Source organism: Myxine glutinosa, chromosome 5, assembly GCF_964187855.1.
Source record: "Myxine glutinosa chromosome 5, kmMyxGlut1.1, whole genome shotgun sequence".
NCBI classification, from domain to species: Eukaryota; Metazoa; Chordata; class Myxini; order Myxiniformes; family Myxinidae; genus Myxine; species Myxine glutinosa.
Window position 1 is genome coordinate 24,519,708 of NC_136265.1, and position 27,478 is coordinate 24,547,185.

The window sequence follows — 27,478 nt, forward strand, 5'->3', positions numbered from 1 at the left end:
TGCCTGCGGTGAGTGAGTGAGAGGCCCTTGGAGTTAGCTTCATCGCGGGAGATTTCGCTGTCTGATGTGCGGAGTATCGTTGAGAGAGAGGAAGACAAATGATGAATTGCGAAAGATGATGGGAATAGAGCCTGTGATTGATGCTGTGAAGAGGAACAGGTTGAGATGGTTTGGTCATGTGTTGAGGAAGGATGAAAGTGACTAGTTGAGAAGAGTGATGGAAATGAATGCAGAAGGAAGTCGAGGACGGGGAAGACCAGGAAATACTTGGCTAAAGATGGTGGAAGAAGAAATGCGGGCAAGGGGGTTAACAAGGAGAGATGCAGAAAATAGGGCAAAATGGAGAAGATTTTCATGGGGACCGCAAGGCGAACCCCCGCTCTAGCAGGGAAAATGGCCTTTAAAATGCATGTTGTTGTTGTATTATATTTGAAAAGACTGACATTATATTTGAAAAAGTTTGACATTATATTTGAAAACACTGACATTATATTTGAAAAGACTTTGACATTATATTTGAAAACAGTTTGACATTATATTTGAAAACAGTTTGACATTATATTTGAAAACAGTTTCACATTATATTTGAAAAGACTTTGACATTATATTTGAAAACAGTTTGACATTATATTTGAAAACAGTTTGACATTATATTTGAAAAGACTTTGACATTATATTTGAAAACAGTTTGACATTATATTTGAAAACAGTTTGACATTATATTTGAAAACAGTTTGACATTATATTTGAAAACAGTTTGACATTATATTTGAAAAAGTTTGACATTATATTTGAAAACAGTTTGACAATATATTTGAAAACAGTTACACATTGTAATTGAAAAGACTGACATTATATTTGAAAAAGTTTGACATTATATTTGAAAATATAATGCATAATTTGAATATAATGTAAAATTGTACAAAAATATAATGTATAATTCATACATTCCCGAAACTCTCCAGAACTCCACCCATCCTTCAGCATCCTCAAACGTATTTTTGACTCGAAGGTTTCAAGAAACTCATTTTGCAAGAAATGTTCGTTTCCCATTAATCGTACATTTTTCAAAATCCAATCTCACCCCTCCCCTCCAAATCTTCCCCATCACCGCTTCCCTCCAAAACTTCCCCATCACCCCTTCCCTCAAAAACTTCCCCATCACCCCTCCCCTTCAAAATTTGCCCATCACCCCTCCCCCGCCAAATCCACCCCCTTGCCCCTCCCCTCCAAATCTTCCCCATCACCCATCTCTTTCAAATATTCCCCCTTGCCCCTCCCCTCCTAATCTTCCCGATCACCCATCCCTTTCAAATCTTCCCCCTTGCCCCTCCCCTCCAAATCTTCCCCATCACCCATCCCTTTCAGATCTCCCCCCTTGCCCCTTCCCTCCTAAACTCCCCCCACACCCCTCCCCTCCGAGACCCTCCCTCACTCCTCCCCTCCTAGACTCCCCTCTCACCCCTCCTCCTCAAAGCGTCCTCCCCGCTTCTTCCCCCTTCCAACTTTCACCTTCATCTCCCTCAACCTTCTGCCTCACTCTTCCCCGTCCTCAAATAACACCTCACTGCTCCTCACCCAATCACCATCAAACCTTTTGTCCGCCCCATTCTTCCCTTTCTCCAAGTTATTCTGAAATCTCTGACACACCTTCAACAGCTCTCCCAACCTCTTCCTCCTCTTCCACATCTTACCCTACCGCTCCCCCCCCCCCTGTTCTGTATCCGATGCTCCCCCTTCCTCTTCTTTAACAGTATGGACGTCAAACATCCGGGGCCTTCGCTCAAACTTGACTGATCTCTCCATACAGTTGCTTCTGACAAACCAGACGTGATCTGCTTAACAGAAACTTTCCTCCTTCATGATGTCTCTGATTCCTTGGTATCTCTCCCAGGTTACTCCCTCCTCCGGTATGATAGACCTGAGCCTCGTCCTGGAGGCGGGGTTGCTATCGTTCTAAAAAAACTCTCTTCCTCACTCGCCCTGCACTGCCCTCTCTCCACCTCACCCCCAGGAATACCTTTGGCTACGGCTTCCCCTTCACTCCCACCTTTTGTTCATATGTGTGTTGTACCGTCCACCAAACAGTGATGACTCCATGTACATCTTGCTGTCTGATAATATGGACCAACTTCTATCTACCCATCCCAACTCTCTCTTCCTCATATGTGGTGATTTCAATTGTCACCATGCCAGTTGGCTGGGTGTGGGTACTTCTCTCACCAGCCATGGCTCTTCAGCAAAGGACTTCTGTGACTCACTGGGACTGACACAATCTGTCAATTTCCCGACCCGGATCTCAGTCAACGGAGCATCTTCCCTTCTGGACTTGGTTATGACTAACTTCCCTGAAAATGTCTGCTGCTCTTCTTCTGCTCCAATCGGCTCATCTGATCATGTACTTGTTAAAGTGGACATCTCTCTGACCATTCTCAGAGAGCCTTCTCAGCGTCGACGAGTCTGGCATTTCACTCAGGCCAACTGGCACGGTCTTCAAGCAGCCATCAATCATCTGGACTGGTCTCCCATCTCTACCGCCTCTGACATCAACTCATCCTGGGAATTCTTCCAAAGTAAATTGCTCTCTCTCATGCACAGATTTATCCCATCTGGTCTTCAGTTGTCATACCCTTCCTCCCATCCATGGTACACGGAATTTTGTGGTGAGGCTATTGCCCAGAAACAACTTGCTTTCGTCTCCTGGAAAGCAAATCCAACGGAAGGAAATCTCATTTCCTTTCACAAAGCCCGAAACAAGTGTGTGTCCACCCTCAGGAGAGCCAGGAAACAATATCTCTCCGTTCTCAGGACAGAACTCTCTTTTCTGTCTCCCTCTTCCAAATCCTGGTGGCGTCTGGTCAAATCTGTTTCTGGTGTTTGTTCCCCCTCCATCCCCTCCCTCACCTCAAAAGGCCACACGGCTGACTCCGCACATGAAAAAGCTGAATGCCTCAACTCTGTGTTTGCCTCTAAATATTGTGTCCCAAACCCATCCCTCTCTGTACCCACCGTACCCAGTCGTACCCAGCTGCTCCTGGACTCTGTGTCCTTTCCTCATGACAAGGTGGAAAAGTTTCTGTCAACCCTCGATTCTGATTCTGCAACTGGACCTGACTGCATCAGCCCATGGGTCCTAAAATCTTGTTCTTCCGCTCTTTCACTCCCTCTCTCTGTTCTCTTCGCCCTCTCTTTTGCTCAAGGTCATCTGCCATCTGCTTGGAAATCTGCCAGCATCACCGCTTTGCACAATAAAGGTGCAAAAACAGATCCCAGCAATTACAGACCAATCAGCCTTCTCCCAATTATCAGCAAAGTCATGGAATCCATCATTGCTTCAGATATGAAATCTTTCCTCTTCTCCAATGGCTTGATCTCTGATCATCAATTTGGTTTCAGACCTGGTCACTCTACTCTGGACATGCTGCTGCTGCTTTCTCAACAATGGATTGAGGTCCTCAATGCCAAACAGGAAATTAGAGCTGTCTCCCTTGACATATCACGTGCCTTCGATCCGGTCTGGCACCCCGCTCTGCTCACCCAACTCTCCTCTTTTGGTATCCATGGAAATCTCCACGCATGGCTGGCGGACTTCCTCTGTAGTCGTAGTCAACGTGTGGCCCTGAATGGGTTTCTCTCATCTCCTCTTCCTGTTCAGGCTGGAGTTGCCCAAGGCAGTGTTCTGGGCCCTGTGCTTTTTCTGGTCTTCATCAATGATCTCTCTGACTCTCTTGAAAATCCTCTCTATCTCTGTGCTGATGACTCTACTCTCTGTTGCTCCATTCTTCATCCCTCAGATCGGCAGTCTGCAGCCTCCTCACTCTCTGCAGACCTGGACAAAATCACAGACTGGGCAAACAAGTGGAACATGTCTTTCAATCCTGACAAATGTCACACTCTCACGATGTCTCTCCGAAAAGACCGACTGGAAAACCCTCCCATCCACTTTCTGAATAATCCTCTCCAAGAAGTTCTGTCACTCAAGATTTTGGGTCTCACTATTTGCCATGATCTTTCCTGGGAAAACCACATTTCAAATCTGGCCTCCAAAGCCAGTCGCCGACTGGGCATCCTCCGTCGTGCGAAGTCCTTCCTTGGCACACCTGAGCTCCTCACCACATACAAGGCTTTCATCCGCAGCTCAATGGAATACTGCTCTCCCCTCTGGGCTGGTGCTCCTGCCTCACACCTCGCTCGTCTTCACGCTGTTGAAACCAAAGCATTCAGAATCATTGGAATCTCCCGCGATGAAGCTAACTCCAAGGGCCTCTCACTCACTCACCGCAGGCAGGTTGGTGGTCTTTCCGTCTTCTACCGACTCCTCTCTGGCCTTGCCCCCCCCAGCTCTCTCTGGGCTCTGTTCCGCAAATATTCCTACAGGTCGCACAAGATCTGCCTGCAACCCTCTTATGGTTAAACTGTCAAAATCAAGACTCTCTGCTCACCTTCACTCCTTCATTCCTCTTTTCTCCCGCCTCTGGAACAAACTCCCTCACTCTCTTCAATCCCACTCCACCCTCCAGGTCTTTAAAACAGCTGTTCACCACCATCTCTTATCTTCCCCCATCCAAACCCTTGATCTTTTCTATCCCCGCTAATTTCACCCCAATTCCACTTTTTTGAAATACCAACTTCTGTCTTGGAAGTCCTTGGTGTCCTTGCGTTTTATACTTCTCCCACCCCCCCACCCCATCCCCTTCCCATGCCTCATCCCCCCAAGCCCTCTCACTCCCACACATCTCCCTGCTCTTAAATGTTGTGTGCTCTCAAGTGTTTGTGTGCTTCCCCTTCTCTTGTCTTCCGCTCCCTCTTTTTATATATTTTGTCTGTCTGGTTGATTTGTTTGTGAAGTAAATGTCAGCTCTTTCACGAGCCTCGATTCAGTATACAAAAACAAAAAAAACAAAAAAAAAAACAGTTTGACATTATATTTGAAAACAGTTTGACATTATATTTGAAAAGACTGACATTATATTTGAAAAGACTGACATTATATTTGAAAACAGTTTAACATTATATTTGAAAACAGTTTGACATTATATTTGAAAACAGTTTGACATTATATTTGAAAAGCCTGACATTATATTTGGAAACAGTTTGGCATTATATTTGAAAACAGTTTGACATTATATTTGAAAAGACTGACATTATATTTGAAAAGACTGACATTATATTTGAAAACAGTTTAACATTATATTTGAAAACAGTTTGACATTATATTTGAAAACAGTTTGACATTATATTTGAAAAGCCTGACATTATATTTGGAAACAGTTTGGCATTATATTTGAAAACAGTTTGACATTATATTTGAAAACAGTTTGACATTATATTTGAAAACAGTTTGACATTATATTTGAAAACAGTTTGACATTATATTTGAAAAGACTGACATTATATTTGAAAAGACTGACATTATATTTGAAAAGACTTTGAAATTTTATTTGAAAATGGTTTGACATTATATTTGAAAAGACTGACATTATATTTGAAAAGACTTTGACATTATATTTGAAAAAGTTTGACATTATATTTGAAGAAGTTTGACATTATATTTGAAAACAGTTTGACATATTTGAAAATGGTTTGACATTATATTTGAAAAGACTGACATTATATTTGAAAACAGTTTGACATTATATTTGAAAAGACTGACATTATATTTGAAAACAGTTTGACATTATATTTGAAAAAAGTTTGACATATTTGAAAACAGTTTGACATTATATTTGAAAACAGGTTGACATTATATTTGAAAAGCCTGACATTATATTTGGAAACAGTTTGGCATTATATTTGAAAACAGTTTGACATTATATTTGAAAACAGTTTGACATTATATTTGAAAACAGTTTGACATTATATTTGAAAACAGTTTGACATTATATTTGAAAAGACTGACATTATATTTGAAAACAGTTTGACATTATATTTGAAAAGACTGACATTATATTTGAAAACAGTTTGACATTATATTTGAAAAGACTGACATTATATTTGAAAACAGTTTGACATTATATTTGAAAAGACTGACATTTTATTTGAAAACACTGACATTATATTTGAAAAGACTGACATTATATTTGAAAAGACTTTGACATTATATTTGAAAAAGTTTGACATTATATTTGAAAAGACTGACATTATATTTGAAAAGACTGACATTATATTTGAAAAGACTTTGACATTATATTTGAAAACGTTTGACATTATATTTGAAGAAGTTTGACATTATATTTGAAAACAGTTTGACATATTTGAAAATGGTTTGACATTATATTTGAAAAGACTGACATTATATTTGAAAACAGTTTGACATTATATTTGAAAAGACTGACATTATATTTGAAAAGACTTTGACATTATATTTGAAAAAGTTTGACATTATATTTGAAAAGACTGACATTATATTTGAAAAGACTGACATTATATTTGAAAAGACTTTGACATTATATTTGAAAACGTTTGACATTATATTTGAAGAAGTTTGACATTATATTTGAAAACAGTTTGACATATTTGAAAATGGTTTGACATTATATTTGAAAAGACTGACATTATATTTGAATACAGTATGACATTATATTTGAAAAGACTGACATTATATTTGAAAACAGTTTGACATATTTGAAAACAGTTTGACATTATATTTGAAAACAGGTTGACATTACATTTGAAAACACTGACATTATATTTGAAAAAGTTTGACATTATATTTGAAAAAGTTTGACATTATATTTGAAAAGACTTTGACATTATATTTGAATACAGTATGACATTATATTTGAAAAGACTGACATTATATTTGAAAACAGTTTGACATTATATTTGAAAACAGTTTGACATTATATTTGAAAAGACTGACATTATATTTGAAAACAGTTTGACATTATATTTGAAAAGATTGACATTATATTTGAAAAAGTTTGACATTATATTTGAAAACAGTTTGACATTTTTTTGAAAAGACTGACATTATATTTGAAAACAGTTTGACATTATATTTGAAAACAGTTTGACATTATATTTGAAAACAGTTTGACATTATATTTGAAAACAGTTTGACATTATATTTGAAAACAGTTTGACATTATATTTGAAAACAGTTTGACATTATATTTGAAAAAGTTTGACATTATATTTGAAAAAAGTTTGACATTATATTTGAAAAAGGTTGACATTATATTTGAAAAAGGTTGACATTATATTTGAAAACAGCTTTACATTATATTTGAAAAAGTTTGACATTATATTTGAAAAAGTTTGACATATTTGAAAAAGTTTGACATATTTGAAAAAGTTTGACATTATATTTGAAAAAGTTTGACATATTTGAAAAAGTTTGACATTATATTTGAAAAAGTTTGACATTATATTTGAAAAAAGTTTGACATTATATTTGAAACAGTTTGACATTATATTTGAAAAAATTTGACATTATATTTGAAAAAGTTTGACATTATATTTGAAAAAGGTTTGACATTGTATTTGAAAACTTTTACATTATATTTTTTAAAGTTTGACAATATATTTTGAACAAACCTCACATACATCCTCCATTAATTAATTATCCCTCACAGGTGACGTCATTAAAGACATATCAAGGAAGTTATTTCCTCCATTCTGTTGCTAAATTCCTCAGCAATGGAAATTCTTTGAAATTTTACGCAGATCTTCATATTTGCATGACTTGGTTGAACTTTCCCATTGGTTATTGTGAGGGTCGCAGGTTGTAGTTTTTGGAGAATTAATTAATTTAGCCTTGAATGATATTCACTGACTCATTGTCTCAATAATTAAGGTCCAAACTTGTGTCAGAAGTACAATCGGCTGATTTTAATGGTACGTGGGAGTTCTCAGTTCACTTTTACAAAAGGTATTACAAAACACTTCAATTCAAAGTAACACATACACGACAGAATGATATCACTACGCTACATACTACGCACGCTACATTCAATACAGGCAACTGGACTGAGAACCTTTCCGATTTTCTGTTACACGGCTATTTGTGGTCAAAGATGAAAGCGTGAGAGGTCAGGAGAGGGTCAGAGAGGAGAGATAACATTTCAGCATACAGTGCATTTGTGATTTCGCCATTCATTGGATCCATCCACAGCAGGCAGCTCTTCCAGGTCGTTATCTCTGCCTCTCCCCGGCCATGAGTGTCAGATAATGATAAACAGAGATACTAGCTGTTTTGCAAAATAAACAGAGCTCACTGCTCCTTTGAGATAACATGCTTTAGCGTGTTGAGAACATCTGGTTTGTCTCCATCTCCAGCCTAGAGAAAACAGGGTTACAAAAGTTCAATGAGAGGGTTACACATTATTGTTACAAGATTCAGTTCTATAGTTTAGATCTTCAATATATATGTGTATATATGTATCGTATGAAAAGTATACTTATTTATCCAATATTAGAATAAAAGGGACTATTTATTTTTATTCTCCAAACGGGCTGACTTGACTGTGAGGATCTGAAGGTAGATAACATCACAGTTCAAGCTGGACGTTTGCCTCTAATCTCAGCAAAGGAGCCCAGAATCATTATGAACTATAGCATAGTATTGCTACGGGTTTTGAGATTTGTACATTTTACTCAATGCTAAAGGTTTGCCCCTCATAGTTAGTTCCACGAGCAACATATAGGCCCATTTGTAGTATAGTTATGTCTTCGTATGTGTAAGAATAGGCCATTTCCCAACTTAGTACCTGCGTTGTGTAAAAACCGGAGAATAGGCCATCCCATTCATTTTGCTTTCAACCTCCAATTCTACCTCTATGGGCGGAATCCATCCCGCGCCCCATTTGGCCATCCCCTAGTCAATCTAACACGAGGCAGGGCCTCGGAAGGTGAAGGAGGGGCGTGGGGTCGGGGCGAGCGGCGTGGGGGAGACGGTAAGAGCCACCAGCCAATCAGAGCTCTAGCGGCATTGCGTGAGAGGGCATGGTAAAGGGAGTCTGGTGAGTTCCAGAAGGTTCGCGGGGCAGGGCTATATAAGCCCATACGAAAAGCCCTCGAAAGGACTTGTTGGGGGAGGACTTGATAAAAAGGACTTGCTTGCACCCGTGGCTTGAGGGCTTGAAGGACTTGTTTGAGGACTTAGAGAGAGAGAGAGAGAGAGAGAAAAAAAAAGAAAAAAAAGAAAAAGAATGTGCATCACTCGCCGTTGTTGAACTTTGACCTCGCATTAGAACGTGCGCGCCAAGGGAAAGAAGAAGAAGAGGCGTTGGCCGTACATGTACGCGGGCGTAGCCAGACGCGCCGGTAACGCATATAGCCCTTTTCAGCCACGCGAGTAAGTGCGGCTATAACTGCGAGTGAATCGCAGCCAGCTGCGCCAAAGTCCGCCCCCTACCGTTCACCCTGTGATAACCCGCTCTGTTCAGGTGACACGTTACAAGCTCTTACCTTCTCCTGCATCCATCTACACGGGACGTGCCGGGGACCGGAGGAAGCTGCACGGTAGCCATCCCTGGACGAGCTGGAGAACATCATCCTGTCATCTGCAATCCCCGTGTGAGTGTGAGTGAAACAGGCCCGTAGTCTTTGGGTATTAAGTAAGACTGTTTCAGGATTTGCTCTGTGTCTCTGCTTCTTCAATTGTATAGTGTAAATAAATCTTGTTCTTCCTTCTGATTCGATCGTACCTGTGATTTCTCCATTGACTAAGCGTGGTACGAATAAAACCGCTTGAATCGGGTTCCACCAACTATAACGGCGCGGATCACGTGTACGCTAGCGCTCGGCGCATCCACCAACACACGTGGTTCGTGCGAGGCTTATCTCCTCATTTCAGGGCAGCGCTAGTACTTAGGTAACAGCGAATTTGGTCCTGCAACCCTATTTAGCGCTGTCTGGAAAGGACGTGATAGGTGTTGGGTCGCGCCAGGTCAGTAAATTACAAGGGGATTAATCCCCCCTTGGTAAGGGGAGAAGGCCGGCGACAGATCCGCAACATTTGGAGTCAGGAGTGGGGATGTGGAACCTGGGACGAAATTTTTTAGACCAAATTTTGGACACCAATTGTACCTATTGGCCGCAACAATTGGTGTCCGGGAGTGGGATTTGGAACCCAACCAAATTTTTTTTGGACAAATTTGGCCCAAAATTACGAGCGACCGAAATTGTTTTTTTAAATCCAAATTTAATTTGTGCCATGGCTAGCCAAAGCGATCGGATGCCGGTGGGGGTAGAGGAAGAGGTAGATAACAAGGAATTAATGACCCAGGACCGAGAGGGACAGTTGGTAATGGAGGAAGCCGAAGAGGAAGCGGCAGCAGAGGTAGCTGGGGAAGAAAATGGCGGCGCCTCGCACGAGGCAGCGGAAGCCGAGCCCGCGGCGCCAATGAATATGGACCTATTTATGGCACAAATGATGGCCTTTATGGTCAAGTCGGGTGAAGACACGAAAGAGCTAAAGAAGCAAATGAAAGAAATGGGTGATAAATCCACCAGGGACATAAAAGAAATGGGGAGCAAGATGGATACCCAGGGGAACAAATCCACCAAGGAGATGAAAGATGGGTTATTGGGGTTGGAAAACAAAATGGACGCCCAAAGTAACAAATCCACTGGGGAATTGGAAAAATTTATGGCGGCGTCAAAGAAGGACACAAAAAAAGCGGGGAAGGACATTCGGCGCAAGTTGAGCGAGGAGGTCGCAAAGGGACGCGACGAGGTAACGCGGGGAGAGCGAGGTAGAGCAGAGCGCAGCCAAGTTGACCGAGGGTGTAGAAATCGCGACTCGGGGTGTGGAAAAGCCGACGGCCGCCGAATTGGAAAATAAAATTTTATGTGCACCTGCGGTCGTCGAGCTAGATAAAGAAAAAGAAATCATAGTTGAAATTGGGGCCGAAGAGACGGCAGAGAAAGTACATGTATCACGGGAGAAGGAAAAGTTGGAATGTACTCAAAGTTTGTATTCACATCGTGATGTCGTGCTGCCTAACCCCAATGAAAGTTTGCAGGTGGTGCAGCCGAAGAGAATCCCCAAGGTGAGTCGGAGTGTGTATGGCGCGAAAAGATTTTTGGCGCGCTTGGGATCCCGACGGAGCCCGGGCGCTTGTGGAAGGTCCACTGTACCGTGTACGTGGGTGAATGGCACGCGTGTGCAAAACAAGTGTGCACCGGAGCGAGAGTGTGAAACCGAGTGTGAAACGGAATGTATGTGGGAAGAGTGTGTCGGAGACGAGGGTGAAACAGAGTGTGCGATGGCCGAGGAAAGCGAGAGAGGATGCACACCAGAGCGCGTGATTGGGTGTGCAACAGGAGAGTGCACACCCGTGGGTAAGTGTGTGCTCATTTGGTGTGTCCCGGGAGAGTGCACACCCGTGGTTGTTACTGGGTGTGTATCAAAAGAGTGTGCGCGAGGGTGTGCGATGGCCGATTGTGTTACGGAGTACGTAACGAGGGCGGGTGTGGAGGAAAAGTGTGTGATAATGGAGTGTGCAAGCGGAATGAGTGCGCCTGGGTGTGTAGGTGTGAGTACGGTGTGCAAGAGAGAATGCACACCGGACGATGTGGAAAGAGAGTGTGTAATAGAGTGTATGGAAGGCGCTGGGACGCCTGGGTGTACGAGTGTGGAATGGGTCGCTTGTAGGTGTGAGAATGCGGCTCAAGCATCGACACAGACCGGGGGGTTAGCGTTTTGCGCGACGGATAGCCGACGTGAGCCCTCGGTGAGTCGTTTGCTGCGGAGACCGGCTGGGATCGGTAGTGCGGCGGTTTCACAAGAACCGCCGTGCCCGACCCGTGCTGGGCCCCGCCCTGTATGGTCGGTGCCGTGCCTTGGCGGGAAAGGCGATCGGCACGGTTCGAGGGGGGGTAGGAGAGGTCGGAGCCGCGCCCCCTGGCGGCTGCGGTGCTCCGACCGTGGGCGGTTGGGTCATCGTGCATGGGACCGAAAGGCTCCGCACAGAGATGGCGCCTGGAGCCTTGGCCCAAGCATGCCTCCTCCCCTGGATCGAAAATGCCGGATGGACCCAACCTACAGGAGACAAACCACCCGCATGCATCGCTCGGCTTTGCGAAGCCGAGCTGTGAAAATTTATTCCCACTTGAAGAGGCTCAAGTATAGCGGACTGATGAAAGGAGTGTACCCTACGTGGAGGGATGGTAGGTCTACCATTCCTCAATATTTGGGCACATGAGCATTAGATTTATGGGGTGGCAGTGTAAACTAGCCGAGGGTGGGCTAGGATATTGATAGGGATTTAGATGACGGTAGGGACATGAGAGTTAAGTAGGGACATTTGTACCAGTAGAGGGGACGTAGAGAGGTTAGATGGTTGTTAATGACGAGGGATGTGCTTCGTGTAATGGGATGACAGGGGAGCACGAGTTCATGGAGAAGTAGTCAGCTAGCTGATGCTGTGTATGTGAGAATCTTGGTGAGCTTGAGCAAATGAGGCATTGATTGAGAATGGCTGTGTGTGTGAGAATCTTGGTGAGCTTGAGCAAATGAGGAATTGGGGGTGTGTTGAGCTTGAGCAAATGAGGCATTGGTTGGGGATAACCAGAGGTGGTGTATTGAGGACGAATGGAGTGTGTTGAGGTGAATTGACTTGCATGGTGTGCAAGTGGGGAACAGGTGTGTGAGCACAAGAGTGTGCAAGAGATGAGGTGTGTGGAATGCTTGATGTGGGAATAAGTGGTGTGGAATGCATGGTGCGAAGGAGTGAATGGGGGGAAGATGGACCCATTCACGAATACCCGGGGTGAGTAGTTTGAAGTCAGGTAGAGGGCTTAGGTAAATTGTTTGGAGATTGACACCTGTGGTGCAGGTAGTGGCAAGGAAGTGCTTTGGTGGGTGCAAGAGTATGTGGAATGGCTGGGTGTGTGGGCTTTGTTGGTGCGTATGGTTATTGGGGAACTCCGCCACAGGTAGTCTGTCGGCCAGGTGAGACCGCAGGTAGGCTCTGGGAGCCAGTTAGGGTTATGAGTAGTGTTCAGTGGGACCCGAGGATCCAGGAGAAGGACCCGGGTAGCCCAATGCCAGAGAGGGCATCAGAGGGGTGAGAGAGCCAGGAGGGGCCTTCCCCAAGTTAGGTTGTCGCAGGAGCAAGGTAAGCTCGGGTGGCGACTTCAGTGGCGGAGGTGCGCAGGTAGTTGGACCTGCTAGTGGAGCCACACGACCCAACCCCGAAATTGTGCAAAGGCACAATAAGAAAAATTGGGGAGTGAGACCCAAATTGGATGGCACCAGGTGGTCAATGGGAATTTGGTTTTTAGAACCGCATAGTTTAAAGATGCCGATTGGCAGGGTATGACCCCGGGTTAGTTTAAAAGTTAATGTAACTAGTGTAGCTTGGATGAGGAAGTCCCTTCGCGCCATCCACATTCACTCACCAAGTGAGACGGAACTCCACACCAGGGTTTGTGAACTATTTGAGTGAGTAAGACGCATCTCGACGTGATGAGACAATGTGTTCATTCCATCTCTTCCTTCTTGGGAGGGATTGGAAGACGAATTTGGTTTAGAGGGGGATATGGGAGACAGGACGTAGAGACGAATTTGTAAAGTGTAAATACAGGGAGGGGTAAAGGCAAGGGTTGTGTAAGCTGACATGGAGGGTTACGACCGGTTAGGGGCGAGCTTGCTCTGCTCGCTCTCCTGCGCCCCTCGTGTTGCATTGCCTTGTATTATGTGTACCTTTGCGTCCTTTCCTTTGCTGACTGCTTTGTCTTCCTCCCCACCCATGGACCCACTTTTGAGGGGAAGTGTGCAGGAACACTGAACTGTGCAGCTGCACCTGGCTACACCTGTGCGGCACCCCTGCTGAATTTTGCTGCACCACAATACGCATTATGGGCCACACGTTCTGTGGCCTTGCCTTTTTGCTGAGCAGTCATTTGCTGCAAACTTACCTTGCACCTGCGGACGACTGGTTTTAAGTGGCGTCAATGTCACGCAGATGGACCATAAGATTGGCTCTGCTGGCAATGAAAATGGACACGGTTTGTACATTGTATTCTGGTGTGCCAGGAAAGAAGACCTTTAAGTTTTTTATTATTGCACACCGAAGATGAAGCAGGAAGCAAGAAGATGCAGCCAAGCAGCAAATATGACATTTGAAATGTGAACTTTTTGACTGTGAAATTTGTATTGGTGTATTGGTGCATTGCTGTGATTTTTCTCCCCTCCAATCTTCTTTCCAAAAAGAACAGGTCCTGGGTTATAGAGATGTAAATAATTAGGTTTAGTGTTGTAAATAAGATGCCACCCACCGGCTTCATGTGTAGTTTGAGAATTAATTCCGCAATTTGGTTAGCTGTGGGTGTGAGTCGGTTAGATTTAGTTACACAACGCAGTAGGTGGGACATATCTAGTGTTGTAAAACTGTCACATACAGGGAGTTGGATTAAATGTTAGAGGGAAACCACATCTAAGTGTCACACGTAACTTAAAAACTAGTCCCAAACATTTCTCAAAAACCGGTCATTCTCACTTGTGTGGGTTCGACTCGGGGACGAGTCTGGCAAGGGAGGGGGGCAGTGCCACGGTTTTGAGATTTGTACATTTTACTCAATAAATGCTAAAGGTTTGCCCCTCATAGTTAATTCCACGAGCAACATATAGGCCCATTTGTAGTATAGTTATGTCTTAGTATGTGTAAGAATAGGCCATTTCCCCTCTTAGTACCTGCGTTGTGTAAAGACCGGAGAATAGGCCATTCCATTCATTTTGTGTCCACCCTCCCATTCTACCTCTGTGGGCGGAATCCATCCCGCACCCCATTTGGCCGTCCCCTCATCAAGCTAACACGAGGCAGAGCCTCGGAAGGTGAAGGAGGGGCGTGGGGTCGGGGTGAGCGGCGTGGGGGAGATGGTAAGAGCCACCAGCCAATCAGAGCTCTAGCGGCATGGCGTGAGAGGGCGTGGTAAAGGGAGTCTGGTGAGTTCCAGAAGGTTCGCGGGGCGGGGCTATATAAGCCCATACGAAAAGCCCTCGAAAGGACTTGTTGGGGGAGGACTTGATAAAAAGGACTTGCTTGCACCAGTGGCTTGAGGGCTTGAAGGACTTGTTTGAGGACTTGCGTTGAGAGAGAGAGAGAGAGAGAGAGAGAGAGAGAGAGAGAGAGAGAGAGAGAGAGAGAGAGAGAGAGAGAGAAGAGAAGAGAAGAGAAGAAAGAGAAGAACAGAACGTGAAGAACGTGCATCACTCGCCGTTGTTGAACTTTGACCTCGCATTAGAACGTGCGCGCCGAGGGAAAGAAGAAGAGGCGTTGGCCGTACACGTACGCGGGTGCAGCCAGACGCGCCGGTAATGCATATAGCGCTTTTCAGCCACGCGAGTAAGCGCGGCCATAACTGTGAGTGAATCGCAGCCAGCCGCGCCAAAGTCCGCCCCCTACCGTTTGCCCTGTGATAACCCGCTCCGTTCAGGCGACACTCTACGAGCTCCTGCCTTCTCCTGCATCCATCTACACGGGACGTGCCGGGGACCGGACGAAGCTGCACGGGAGCCATCCCTGGACGAGCCGGAGAACATCATCCTGTCATCTGCAATCCCCGTGTGAGTGTGAGTGAAACGGGCCCGTAGTCTTTGGGTATTAAGTAAGACTGTTTAAGGATTTGCTCTGTGTCTGCTTCTTCAATTGTATAGTGTAAATAAATCTTGTTCTTCCTTCTGATTCGATCGTACCTGTGATTTCTCCATTGACTATGCGTGGTACGAATAAAACTGCTTGAATCGGGCGAATTTGGTCCTGCAACCCTATTTAGCGCTGTCCGGAATGGACGTGATAGGTCTCGGGTCGCGCCAGGTCAGTAAAAGACAAGGGGATTAATCCCCCCTTGGTAAGGGGAGAAGGCCGGCGACAGATCCGCAACAGTATTATTAAGATTCATCAAAGACTAAACTATTTCTATCTCATTGTCATTACAATATATTTTATTAATCAAGGGGATCAGGGACAAGTTTGAATTTGAATGCCTGTGATAACTTCCCTGCCCCTGGCTTGTGGAGGTCTTTATAATTCTACATAGTGTATTGGAGAATTCTCACTTGTTAATCTTTGTGTGAACTTTTCATTAATTCTCTGTTTCTCTACCTCTTTCCCCACCTCTTTCCCCACTGGTACACATTTATGTAATTGTCTCATTCACAAATGTAAATTGATTGCCAAGAGAGCTTTGTAATTTACTCTTTCCTCTCTCTTTGAGATCCATATCATTATGTTGATGCTGATCATTATGTTGATCCCTCTTATACCTCTACTGACTTTTTTTCTGTGAATGATCTTTAGAGGGATCAACAACGACCTTCAGTACGTTTTCCTTTACCAAGAATGTTCACACCTCCAACGAGAGATCTTTGCCGCAACAGCGGAAGAGTTACTTAATGAAGTTCATGGATTACAAAAATAATTTGAGTCATGACCAGGTGAACATGGATATTGACACTTGTGAAAAGACAGATAACGGCACAGAATGCAAGACATCTCAGAAAGATTCCAGCAAGAAGATTCGCCGGAGGAGACGTACTGTTGGGAAATGTCACGAGTGTACGACGTGCAACAAACCATTTAAGTTTAAGTCAGAGCTCCAGAAACACATACGGACGCACACTGGTGAGAAGCCGTATAAGTGCACTGACTGCGGTAAATCATTTGCAAATCATTCAAACTGGCAGACACACGTGCGGACACATACTGGGGAGAAGCCGTACGAGTGCCTTTTTTGTAGTAAATCATTTGGACACCCTTCCAACTGGAATGTACACATGAGGGGCCATACTGGAGAAAAGCCATTTCAATGTAGTGTGTGTAATAAATCATTTACATTGAATCAGAACCGCCAGAAACACATGAGAATACACACAGGAGAAAAGCCGCACACGTGCTCAATTTGCAAAAAATCATTCACTCAGATCTCGGCTTACCAGGCACACATGAGGACGCACACTGGGGAGAAACCGTATAATTGTAGTTTCTGCAGTAAATCGTTCAGTCAGACCTCGGGCCTCAAGGTACACATGCGGACACACACTGTTGAGAAGCCATATAAGTGCAGTGTGTGCGTTCGAAGATTCCAAAGCATCTCAAACTGCCAGCGACACATGGGAATACACACAAACATCCACACTGTTGAGAAGCCACACAAGTGCAATGTGTGCAGTAAATCATTCAATCACATCTCAAACCACCACGTACATACGAGGACCCATACTGGGGTGAGGCCGTATAAGTGCAGTGTGTGCAATAAACCATACCGTCACATCTCAAGCCTCCGGACACACATGAGGAACCACACTGGGGATAAACTGTAAAAGTGCAGTGTGTGCAATAAATCATTCAGCTCTAATTCATCCTACAAGGCACACATGGTGACCCATGCTGGATAAAGGTACAAGAGAAACGCCAAAATAGAAATCTTAGAGAATTGTCCAAACACCTGTAATCCATTGGCACATCTGCAAAAAGTTCAATATCCCAGTCTGACAAATTCAGAAAAGTACAAACTAAAGGCAATAATTGAAAACGAGACATAGTACTCACGATGACATCACCATCCCATCAAGACGTTGCGACAGTGATAGGTGGAGCAACATGAACTCGAAGAAGAAACGCACCGAGACCTTTAAAACCATATTGCGGAATATTGCAACAAACGAACACAAATTGGAGGCTGCCTGGAGATCAGTGAGCAAAATTTTGAGAAGAGCAAAACTTCACAGCTTGGTCCTTGAAACGTGGTCCTTTACCAAAATGGAGGTGAATACTTTGAGTCCTAGGAGGACTCTGTTCCTCCTTCTGAAACCCAAATGGAGATGATACCCTAATAGAAAGATAGTCTCTTCCAGGGAGATGATCTTTCTCCCACTCCCTGTCCCCTCTCTGTTCTGCTTGGCTCTGACCCCCAAAACACGACGATCGACAGCCAAGTAGATGAACACAGTGTAACCTCCCACAGGAAGTTGGAGGTGACATCCTAACAAACAAAGTCAACAACCTCCTGTATATGGACGACAGAAGAGGTTTAACTCCAAACAATGAATAACTAACAGACCAGGTAAAAGTGGTAAAACGCTACTCTGAAAACATTGAAATGCAACTCGGACAACGTAAATGTTGCCAACTTAACATAAACATAAATAATGACCAACAACACAAAAGTCAAGAACTATGCAAGAACGAAGAAATGAAACATTGTGAAAACACCTCGGGGTGGAATAGGATCAGCAAATCGAACACACAAGACGAGTCCAAGAATATTTATGCAGAACAACCAATGATGGACAAATTTCTCCCCAAGAAACAAAATCAAAGTTGTAAATCAGCCAATACAACTGCAGAATGGTGCATTGTGCTGCAAGGGTAGATTGATAATTCAGATGTAAAAGGAATTTCTAACTATCCAAGAAGTGTTCGATAAAATCAGTTTGCCCCAAGACTCGAGTTAGCGAGACGTGAAGGAGGCAGAGGCCTGTTGGAGTTGAATCGAGTTCATTGACCAACTGTGGGATTCGCTGTGAATGTAAAATGCTCAACAGATCTTTGAATCCCATTTCCCATGAGCACCAAGAACGTAAGGCTGGAAAGCTTAATCACCTCGGAAAACTTTTTCCATCAAGAAGCACAATTACAAAATGTAAGAACTGAAAGCGAAACATAAGAAAACACAACATTCACAATTTCAAGAAAGATGAAGGAAAGTCACAAAAAAACCCACTCAACTCAGACATTTTTATTTGTTAATGTTAAGGAGAGATCAGCTGGATGGGAAATGTCCTCTTCTTGATGTGGAATGGACTGAAAAAGCTCCTTTACGAACCTGAAATAATTGTTCATGAAATATAAACAATCATTTCATGCATTGGTTGAACTGACTCCCTTTAAATGAGTTTCCATTTCAACAAATCTGTACAATGTTTATCTTATCGTTATTGTGCTTGTTTACGAATTCATCTTTTTATAACAGTTTCGTTTCGATAACAACAATAATTTTCTTTGAATAACAAAATGCTGTGAATTTTTCGGATGCAAACGAATTAAAATCTTTTTAAAACGCGATTTTCTTTTATTGTCGCTGAGTTTATTATTTCATTGAGTCTGCTCGTGGCTTAACAGATAAGATGGATGCTTTCAAGGTCCCAAGCCTCTGTTGTGTCATAAATAACATCAGGTGGGTGAACTCAGCCAGTTATCCTTCCGAGGTTGACAAAATGAGTACCAGCTCTGGAGAAAAATGAGCCATTGGAGTTGTGACCCTCCAGGATTGTGCCACCTGGAGAATGGCACTACCTCAGCAGCTTGTATCATATGACTGACGGGAGGAACAGAATGTTTTTTATTAATGGAAGTCAATAGAATTGAAGCGTTTCTGACACGAATGATGGTTGTTTGTGCACGTTTTTTGTTGCAAGTCACTCTTCTCGGGCAGAAACGTGTGTTTCAAAAAATAGTGTATTTAGCTTGTACGCAGCAAAACAACACATTGCGCAAGAAACCTTATTAGTGCAAAAAACGGTCTTGTTTTCTTAATAGAAGCGTTTGACAAAAAAGCTCTTTGCTTGTGCACATTTTCTGTCGGAAATCACTATTTTAGGGCAGAAACGTGTTTTTGTTTTTTTGGTATACAGAATCGAGGCTCGTGTAAGAGCTCACATATTGAACATGAAAACATGCACAGACACATAAAACATACAATGAAGGGAGTGGGAGACAAGAGGGGGAGAGAAAGGGAAGCACATGAGCACAACAACAGTAGAGAACAAGGACGTCGGGAGATCTGTGGTAGGGAGAGGGCCTGGGCGGGGTACACGGGTTAAACAAGATGGACACTACAAGGACTTCCAGGAAAGAAGTTGGAATTTCAAACAAGGTGGATCTGGGGTGAATTAGCGGGGGTAGAAAAGATCAAGGTTTTGGATGGGGGAAGATAAGAGATGGTGGTGAACAGCTGTTTTAAAGACCTGGAGGGAGGAGTGGGATTGAAGGGAGAGAGGGAGTTTGTTCCAGAGGCGGGAGAAAAGAGCAATGAAAGAGTGAAGGTGAGCAGAGAGCCGAGATTTCGGCAGTTTAACCATCAGAGGGTTGCTTAGTCAGGTTCACAATGTTTTTTCGTTCAAAATCATGGTAGATTAGCAAACCTATACATTTTTGGAAACGTTATTACATGGAAAATCTGAAAATCAATGTTTACATTTGCCAATTCCGACCAATTCCATTCGACCATTCAACCAATCGATTCGATCGACAATTCGACCGATTCGATTCGATCGACCATTCGACCAATTCGATTTGCCAATCAATTTGACCGACCTTTGCTTGTGTGGAACGGACTGTGAAAACGATGCGGACTATATTGTCGGATACGACACACAGGACAGTGATGACGAACTCTAAATGGCATATTCTGTAATCGTGTATGTTTGATGCCATTGACTGCCTGTGTATATTTTGTCATTGACTGCCTGTGTAGATGTGAAGTTATACTGACTGCATGTGTATATATGATTTTGCTGACTGCCTGTGTATGTTTGGTGATATGAATTATTGTGACACATTTTGATGTTATTAACTGCCTGTACAAAATGATAACATGTATTTGATTATGCAACCTATCGCGAATATAAAGACAGTATTTTGCAATTCAAAACCTTTGATTCGTGTCTTACCATTCCCCATAGCACTAATTTGATACTTTCATTGGATTCCTTGTCCCTGAAAATATAGGTTTAGTTTATTTTTTAAAGTTTTTAGGGTAATTAGAGGCAGAAATAGAACAAAATATGTATTTTACAGTGGCCATTTTGAAAATCCAAAATGGCCGCCATACAGGTATCTCTCCAAATGTAAACATTGATTTTTAGTTTCCTTATGCTATAACCTTTCCAAAAATGTATAGGTTTGCTAATCTTCCATGATTTTGAACGAAATATAATTTATTGACATAGTGAACCTGACTACCTGTCTGTTTGTTTGTTACTTGCAAAAATCGAAGATTTTTCAAGTATATTGGTCGGTTGCGTTTGTTATTCTCTGTTTGTTTGTCACTCGCATACAAGTCACAATTCTAAACCGATCGTCATGAAACTTCACCACGTTTTGAGGTCGTCACAATTAAGAAGCCTATTGATTTTGAGGTCAAAGGTCATCTGGAGGTCAGATTTCTAAAATCCTCACTTTTCATCCGATTGACTTGAAAATTGAACAGCATTTGCATATGGAGATACTAAATGGGAAACCAACTATTTTTGAGGTCAAAAGGTCAACTCAAAGTCCAACTTCTAAAATCATGAATTTCAATCCGATTGACCCGAGCTTTGATTAACGCCATCAATTTTAATCTTAATGAAATTGACAATTTGATGTATCCATGGCAATCTTTTGAGGGGTGAAGGGTGGATTTTGCAAGTATCGTGCTCTGCGTGACGTCTTCTTGTTTGTCTCTGTGAACAAAATCTCTCAAAGTTGTGGATGGAATCGGACGAAATTTGGCGGAGATGTAGCGTATGTGACAAGGACGAAATGATTAGATTTTGGTGAAGATCCGGATTTGTATCCGACTCATATAATTTTTAAAGTGATTCTTCACCATTGGGAAATCGGGCCAAAAACGATACATAGCAGGACATCTCAAAGTTATGGACGGATTTGGATGAAACTTGGTGGACCGGTTGGGTGTCGGACAAGGAAGAATCGATTCGATTTTGGTGAAGATCTGCATATGTATTTGGATATGAGATTTTTTTTTTTTTTTTACGTGATTCTTCACCATTGGGAGATCGGGCCAAAAACGATACATAGCAGGATATCTCAAAAAGTTATGGATGGATTTGGACGAAACTTGGTGGTCAAGTTGTGTGTGTGACAAGGAAGAATGGATTCGATTTTGGTGAAGATCTAAATATGTATTCGGATATGAGAATTATTTAATTTTTTTGAGTGATTCTTCACCATTGGGAGATCGGGCCAAAAACGATACATAGCAGAATATCTCAAAACGTTGTGGACGGATTTGGACGAAACTTGGTGGTCAGGTTGTGTGTGTGTCAAGGAAGAATGGATTCGATTTTGGTGAAGATCTAAATATGTATTCGGATATGAGAAGTATTTAATTTTTTAAGTGATTCTTCACCATTGGGAGACAGGGCCAAAAACGATACATTGCAGGATATCTCAAAAGGTTATGGATGGATTTGGATGAAACTTGGTGGACCAGTTGTGTGTGTGACAAGGAAGAATCGATTCGATTCTGGTGAAGATGTAAATATGTATTCGGATAAGATAATTATTAAATTTTTTAAGTGATTCTTCACCATTGGGAGATAGGGCCAAAAACGATACATAACAGGATATCTCAAAAGGTTGTGGACTGATTTGGACGAAACTTGGTGGAACGGTTGTGTGTGTGACAAGGATGAATCGATTCAATTTTCGTGAAGATCTGATTATGGATTCGGATATGAGAATTATTTAATGTTTTAATTGATTCTTCACCATTGAGTGATATGGCCAAAAACGATACATAACAGGATATCTCAAAACGTTGTGGATGGATTTGAACGAAACTTGGTGGACAGGTTGGGTGTCTGACGTGGACAATTCGATTCGATTTTGGTGAAGATCTAATTATGGATTCTGATACTGAAGGAGCTGTGCTCCATCTCGAATCGAAAGAATGGACGCGACAAAAATCTGGAATTCGTCCGAGTTTCTTTATTCCATCAAATCAACTCGGGTAAACTGAAAAGCCCGTTTATTGCGCAGCAGTATATACAAGCACTCGAATATCTCATGCCGGAGCGTTTGCCCTTAAAAGGCGTGACTGGGCGTGTCCGGGAGACCTGGGCGAGTCTGGACATGCCCGGGAACGGCGAGACTGGGTGTCGCCGGACGGGCCGGGCGTGCCTGGACATGCCCGGGAACGGCGAGACTGGGTGTCGCCGGAGGGGCCGGGCGAGCCCGGGAAAGGCGAGTCCGGGCATGCCTGGGAAAGGCGAGACTGAGCGTCTCCGGGCGGTCTGGGCGAGCCCGGCACAGCGATCGCTCCGTGGTTGCGTCCTCGGCAGGTGTAAGGCGATTGTGTATGTTCAGCGGCAACCACGACACACGCCCCCCCAGAATCGACTTGCACTGGCAGGGTCAATTTAAGGGGGGTCCTGATGAACCGGCCGAAGCGACCCCTGGAGGGTCGTGGGTGGGGGGGGGGGGTCCGGTGTGGGGGTGGGTGGTCGAGCGGGAGGCATCGTGGACGGGGGGTGGCCTCGCCACGGAGGAAGGGCCAACCGAGGTGGTTAGTCGATGTCCACGTGTGCCGGCTTGAGGCGGTCCACCGAAATCCGGTCCGACATGCCGCCGACGTCGATGACGAAGGACTTGTCGTCCCGTCGCAGGACCCGGAAGGGTCCGTCGTACGGCGGCCTGAGTGGCCCCCAGTGTGCGTCATGACGCACAAAAACGTACTCCGCTGTGCGAAGCACTGGGGGGACGTAGGACTGGGGGTCACCGTGGTGGGACGTTGGCACGGGGGCAAACCGTCGGGTGGTCTCCTGGAGGTCCGAGCGCTGGCGAGCTGCGGACCAGGGACTGGTAGCGTCGGGCACGAATTCGCCCGGGACGCGTAGCGGCTGGCCGTAGACCAGCTCGGCGGTGGACGCCCGGAGGTCTTCCTTGGGGGCCGTGCGGAGGATCAAAAGGACCCACGGTAGCCGGTCAGTCCAGCCGCCGTCCTGAAGGCCGGCCATGAGCACGGCCATCATGGAACGGTGAAACCGCTCGCACAACCCGTTGGCTTGGGGGTGGTAGGCCGTGGTACGGTGGAGCCTGACCCCCAGGTTGCGGGTGACCGCGCCCCACAGCTCGGAGGTGAACTGCGGCCCGCGGTCCAAAGAGATGTCCGCCGGTGCGCCAAAACGGGCGACCCAGGTGGCGATGAAAGCCTGCGCCATGTCGGCGGTGGTGGTGGAGACGAGGGGAACGGCCTCCGGCCATCTGGTGGTCCTGTCCACCATGGTGAGCAGGTGTGTGAAACCCCGTGATGGGGGGAGGGGGCCCACCAGGTCCACGTTGACGTGGTCGAAACGCCGTTCGGGCACGGTGAAAGGTGCCAGCGGGGCCTGGGTGTGTCGGTGGACTTTGGCCTGTTTGCAGGCCGTGCAGGTGCTGGTCCAATCGCGGACATCCCGTCGAAGGCCGTGCCAGACGAATCGCGCCGACACCAGCTTCTGGGTAGCTTTCCGGCCCGGGTGGGAAAGGCCGTGGAGGGAGGCGAAGATGCGGCGTTGCCAGGTAACGGGCACGATGGGGCGAGGCTGGCCATGGGAGACGTCACAGAGCAGGACAGTGTCCGCGAAGGGGACGTCGGCCAGGCGGAGGCCCGTGTCCGCCGCCCGGAGGGCTTGCACCGTGGTGTCGGTGGTCTGGTCAGCCGGGCAGGACAGTGTCCGCAAAGGGGACGTCGGCCAGGCGGAGGCCCGTGTCCACCGCCCGGAGGGCTTACACCGTGGTGTCGGTGGTCTGGTCAGCCTCCATAAGCGCGAAGTCCACGCCGAGGTGGACCGCGTTCGCGCTGGACCGAGAAAGACAGTCGGCCACGGCGTTGTCTTTGCCGGCGACGTGCCGGATGTCCGTGGTAAACTCCGACACGGCGGAGAGGTGGCGCTGCTGGCGGGCCGACCATGGCTCTGTGACTTTGGCCATTGCGTAAACCAACGGCTTGTGGTCGACGAAAGCCGTGAAGGGTCGGCCCTCCAGGAGGTGGCGGAAATGGTGAACGGCCAGGTGTAGACCGAGGAGCTCGTGGTCAAACGTGCTATATTTGAGCTCGTTCGGCCGGAGTTGCCGGCTGAAAAAAGCGAGTGGCTGCCAACCCCCGTTCACCCATTGCTCATGTATGGCGCCCACCGCGTAGTCGGAGGCATCCGTGGTGAGGGCGATGGGAGCGTTGAGCACCGGGTGAGCGAGCAGTGTTGCGTCGGCGAGGGCCCGCTTTGAGCTTGTAAATGCCGCGTCCATGGCTGCGGACCAGACGATGTCGTGTTTGGCCGGCTTGCCCCGGAGGGCTTCGTAGAGGGGCCGCATGAGCTGAGCAGCGCGGGGCACGAAGCGGTGATAGAAATTCACCATTCCGAGGAACTCCTGCAGGGCCTTTATGGAGCGGGGACGCGGAAACGCGGTGATGGCCTCGACCTTGGTAGGCAGCGGCACGGCCCCGTTCTTGGTGATGTGGTGGTCCAAAAGATCAATGGCCGTCGTGCCGAAGTGGCATTTGGCCGGGTTGACGATTAGGCCGTGCTCGCTGAGGCGCCCGAACAGTGTTCGGAGATGGAGGAGGTGCTCGGCCTGGGACGCGCTGGCGACGAGGATGTCGTCCAGGTAGACGAAGAGGAACGGCAGGTCACGCAGCACGCCGTCCATCAAGTGCTGGAACGCCTGAGCCGCGTTCTTGAGGCCGAATGGCATTCGAAGGAATTCGAATAAGCCGAACGGTGTGATGACGGCCGTTTTTGGGACGTCGGCCGGCCTGACAGGTACCTGGTGGTATCCCCGTATCAAATCGATCTTCGAAAAAATGACCCGTCCTGCCAAACGGGCGGAGAAGTCTTGAATGTGTGGGATCGGATACCTGTCGGGGGTGGTAATGTCGTTAAGGCGGCGGTAGTCGCCACATGGGCGCCAGCCGCCCCCCGGCGTCGGTACGATGTGTAGTGGCGAAGCCCACGCGCTATCGGAGCGCCGCACGATGCCGAGGTGTTCCAAAGCGTCGAACTCGGCTTTGGCCACGGCGAGCTTGGCTGGGTCGAGGCGGCGGGCTCTGGCGTAGACTGGCGGGCCCGTGGTTGGTATGTGGTGCTCGATACCATGTCGTACCGCGACGGCCGAAAACGTCGGCCGCGTGAGGGCCGGGAACTCTGTGAGCAGGCGAGCAAACTCGTTCGCCGCCGGGAGGGCGCATGCTAGCTCGGTCGGCGCGGAGCTGCTCAACGTGCATGCCAGGGAGCTGAAGGTCTCGGCGTTGACGAGGCGACGCCGTTTGACGTCAACCAGCAGCCCGTGTGCGCAGAGGAAGTCGGCGCCCAGCAGAGCCATGGGCACGCTTGCGGTCACAAAAGTCCAATGAAAGCGCTGGCTGCCGAAGCAGAGGGTGACGTTGTGCGGGCCGAAGGTGCGGATGGCCGATCCGTTGGCCGCCACCAAGGAGGGGCCGCAAACCGCGGACTGCCTGTCCTGATCGGAGGCGGGTATGACGCTCAGTTGGGCGCCGGTGTCACACAGGAAGCGCCGTCCGGACGCTTTGTCCCTGATAAAAAGTAAGTTGCCCGTGTGGCCGGCGCTCATGGCTGGTAATGAACGCCGGCCCGGCCGTTTTCCGACTTGCCGAAAGTGCACGGGGGTCTGCATGTCCGGGCCTTTTGTCCGAACCTGGCATGGTAGTAACACCACGCCTGGTCAGGTGGAGGCCCCGGTCGTCGTGTTGGAGGCGGTCGGCGTGGCGTAGCGGCCGCCAATTGCGCTGGCAGTTCGGCCGCCGACCGTGCCGGGTGCTCGGGCGCCATGGGCGTTGCTTCGGACAGCGGCGGGCTCCAGGTCGCTGCCCCGATGCGTTGGCCTGCCGAGGAGATCTTGTCGGCTTCCCTGGCGAGGGCGCGGGGATCCGTGATCTGCGTGCTTGCCAGGGCGAGGCGTACCTGGCTAGGCAGCTGACGGAGGAACAGCTCTTGAAAAAGAAAATCCGGGGCGTGCTCCCCGAGCAACGAGAGCATGTAATCCATTCGCTCGGACGGGCGCGTGTCGCCGAGCTCGGGCAGGTCGAGCAGGCGCCGTGCGCGTTCCGCCGATGAAAGGGCGAAAGCGTTGAGGATGAGCTTCTTGATCGCGCCGTACTTGTCAGCGGCTGGCGGGTGCTGGAGGAGGCTGAGGGCGCGGCCGCCGTGGCTGAGCCGAGTGCTGCTACCACATGATGGAAGCGGGTGCCGTCGGCGGTGATGCCTCGCAGCGCGAACTGGGAGTCCGCCTGGGCGAACCAAACCGCCGCGTGAGCCTCCCAGAAGGTAGGCAGTTTGAGGGCAACTGCCGTGTCCATGTCGGTAGGTCACCAATGAAGGAGCTGTGCTCCAACTCGAATCGAAAGAATGGACGCGACAAAAAGCTGGAATTCGTCCGAGTTTCTTTATTCCATCAAATCAACTCGGGTAAACTGAAAAGCCCGTTTATCGGGCAGCATTATATACAAGCACTCGAATATCTCATGCCGGAGCGTTTGCCCTTAAAAGGCGTGACTGGGCGTGTCCAGGAGACCTGGGCGAGTCTGGACATGCCCGGGAACGGTGAGACTGGGTGTCGCCGGACGGGCCGGGCGTGCCTGGACATGCCCGGGAACGGCGAGACTGGGTGTCGCCGGACGGGCCGGGCGAGCCCGGGAAAGGCGAGTCCGGGCATGCCCGGGAAAGGCGAGACTGAGCGTCTCCGGGCGGTCTGGGCGAGCCCGGCACAGCGATCGCTCCGTGGTTGCGTCCTCCGCAGGTGTA

The 27,478-nt window shown here is 46.7% G+C and overlaps 1 protein-coding gene across 1 annotated transcript in view; it reads left to right on the forward strand.

Moving 5' to 3' along the window:
• LOC137427833 (uncharacterized) overlaps nucleotides 1-19,325 on the forward strand; it is a 56,445-nt gene extending 37,120 nt beyond the window's left edge. The window contains exon 3 of the mRNA XM_068117591.2: nucleotides 16,251-19,325. Within this exon, the coding sequence (XP_067973692.1) occupies nucleotides 16,251-17,272 (1,022 nt within the window). The 3' untranslated portion in view covers nucleotides 17,273-19,325. The remainder of the gene's footprint in view (nucleotides 1-16,250) is intronic.
• Nucleotides 19,326-27,478: the final 8,153 nt, after the last annotated feature.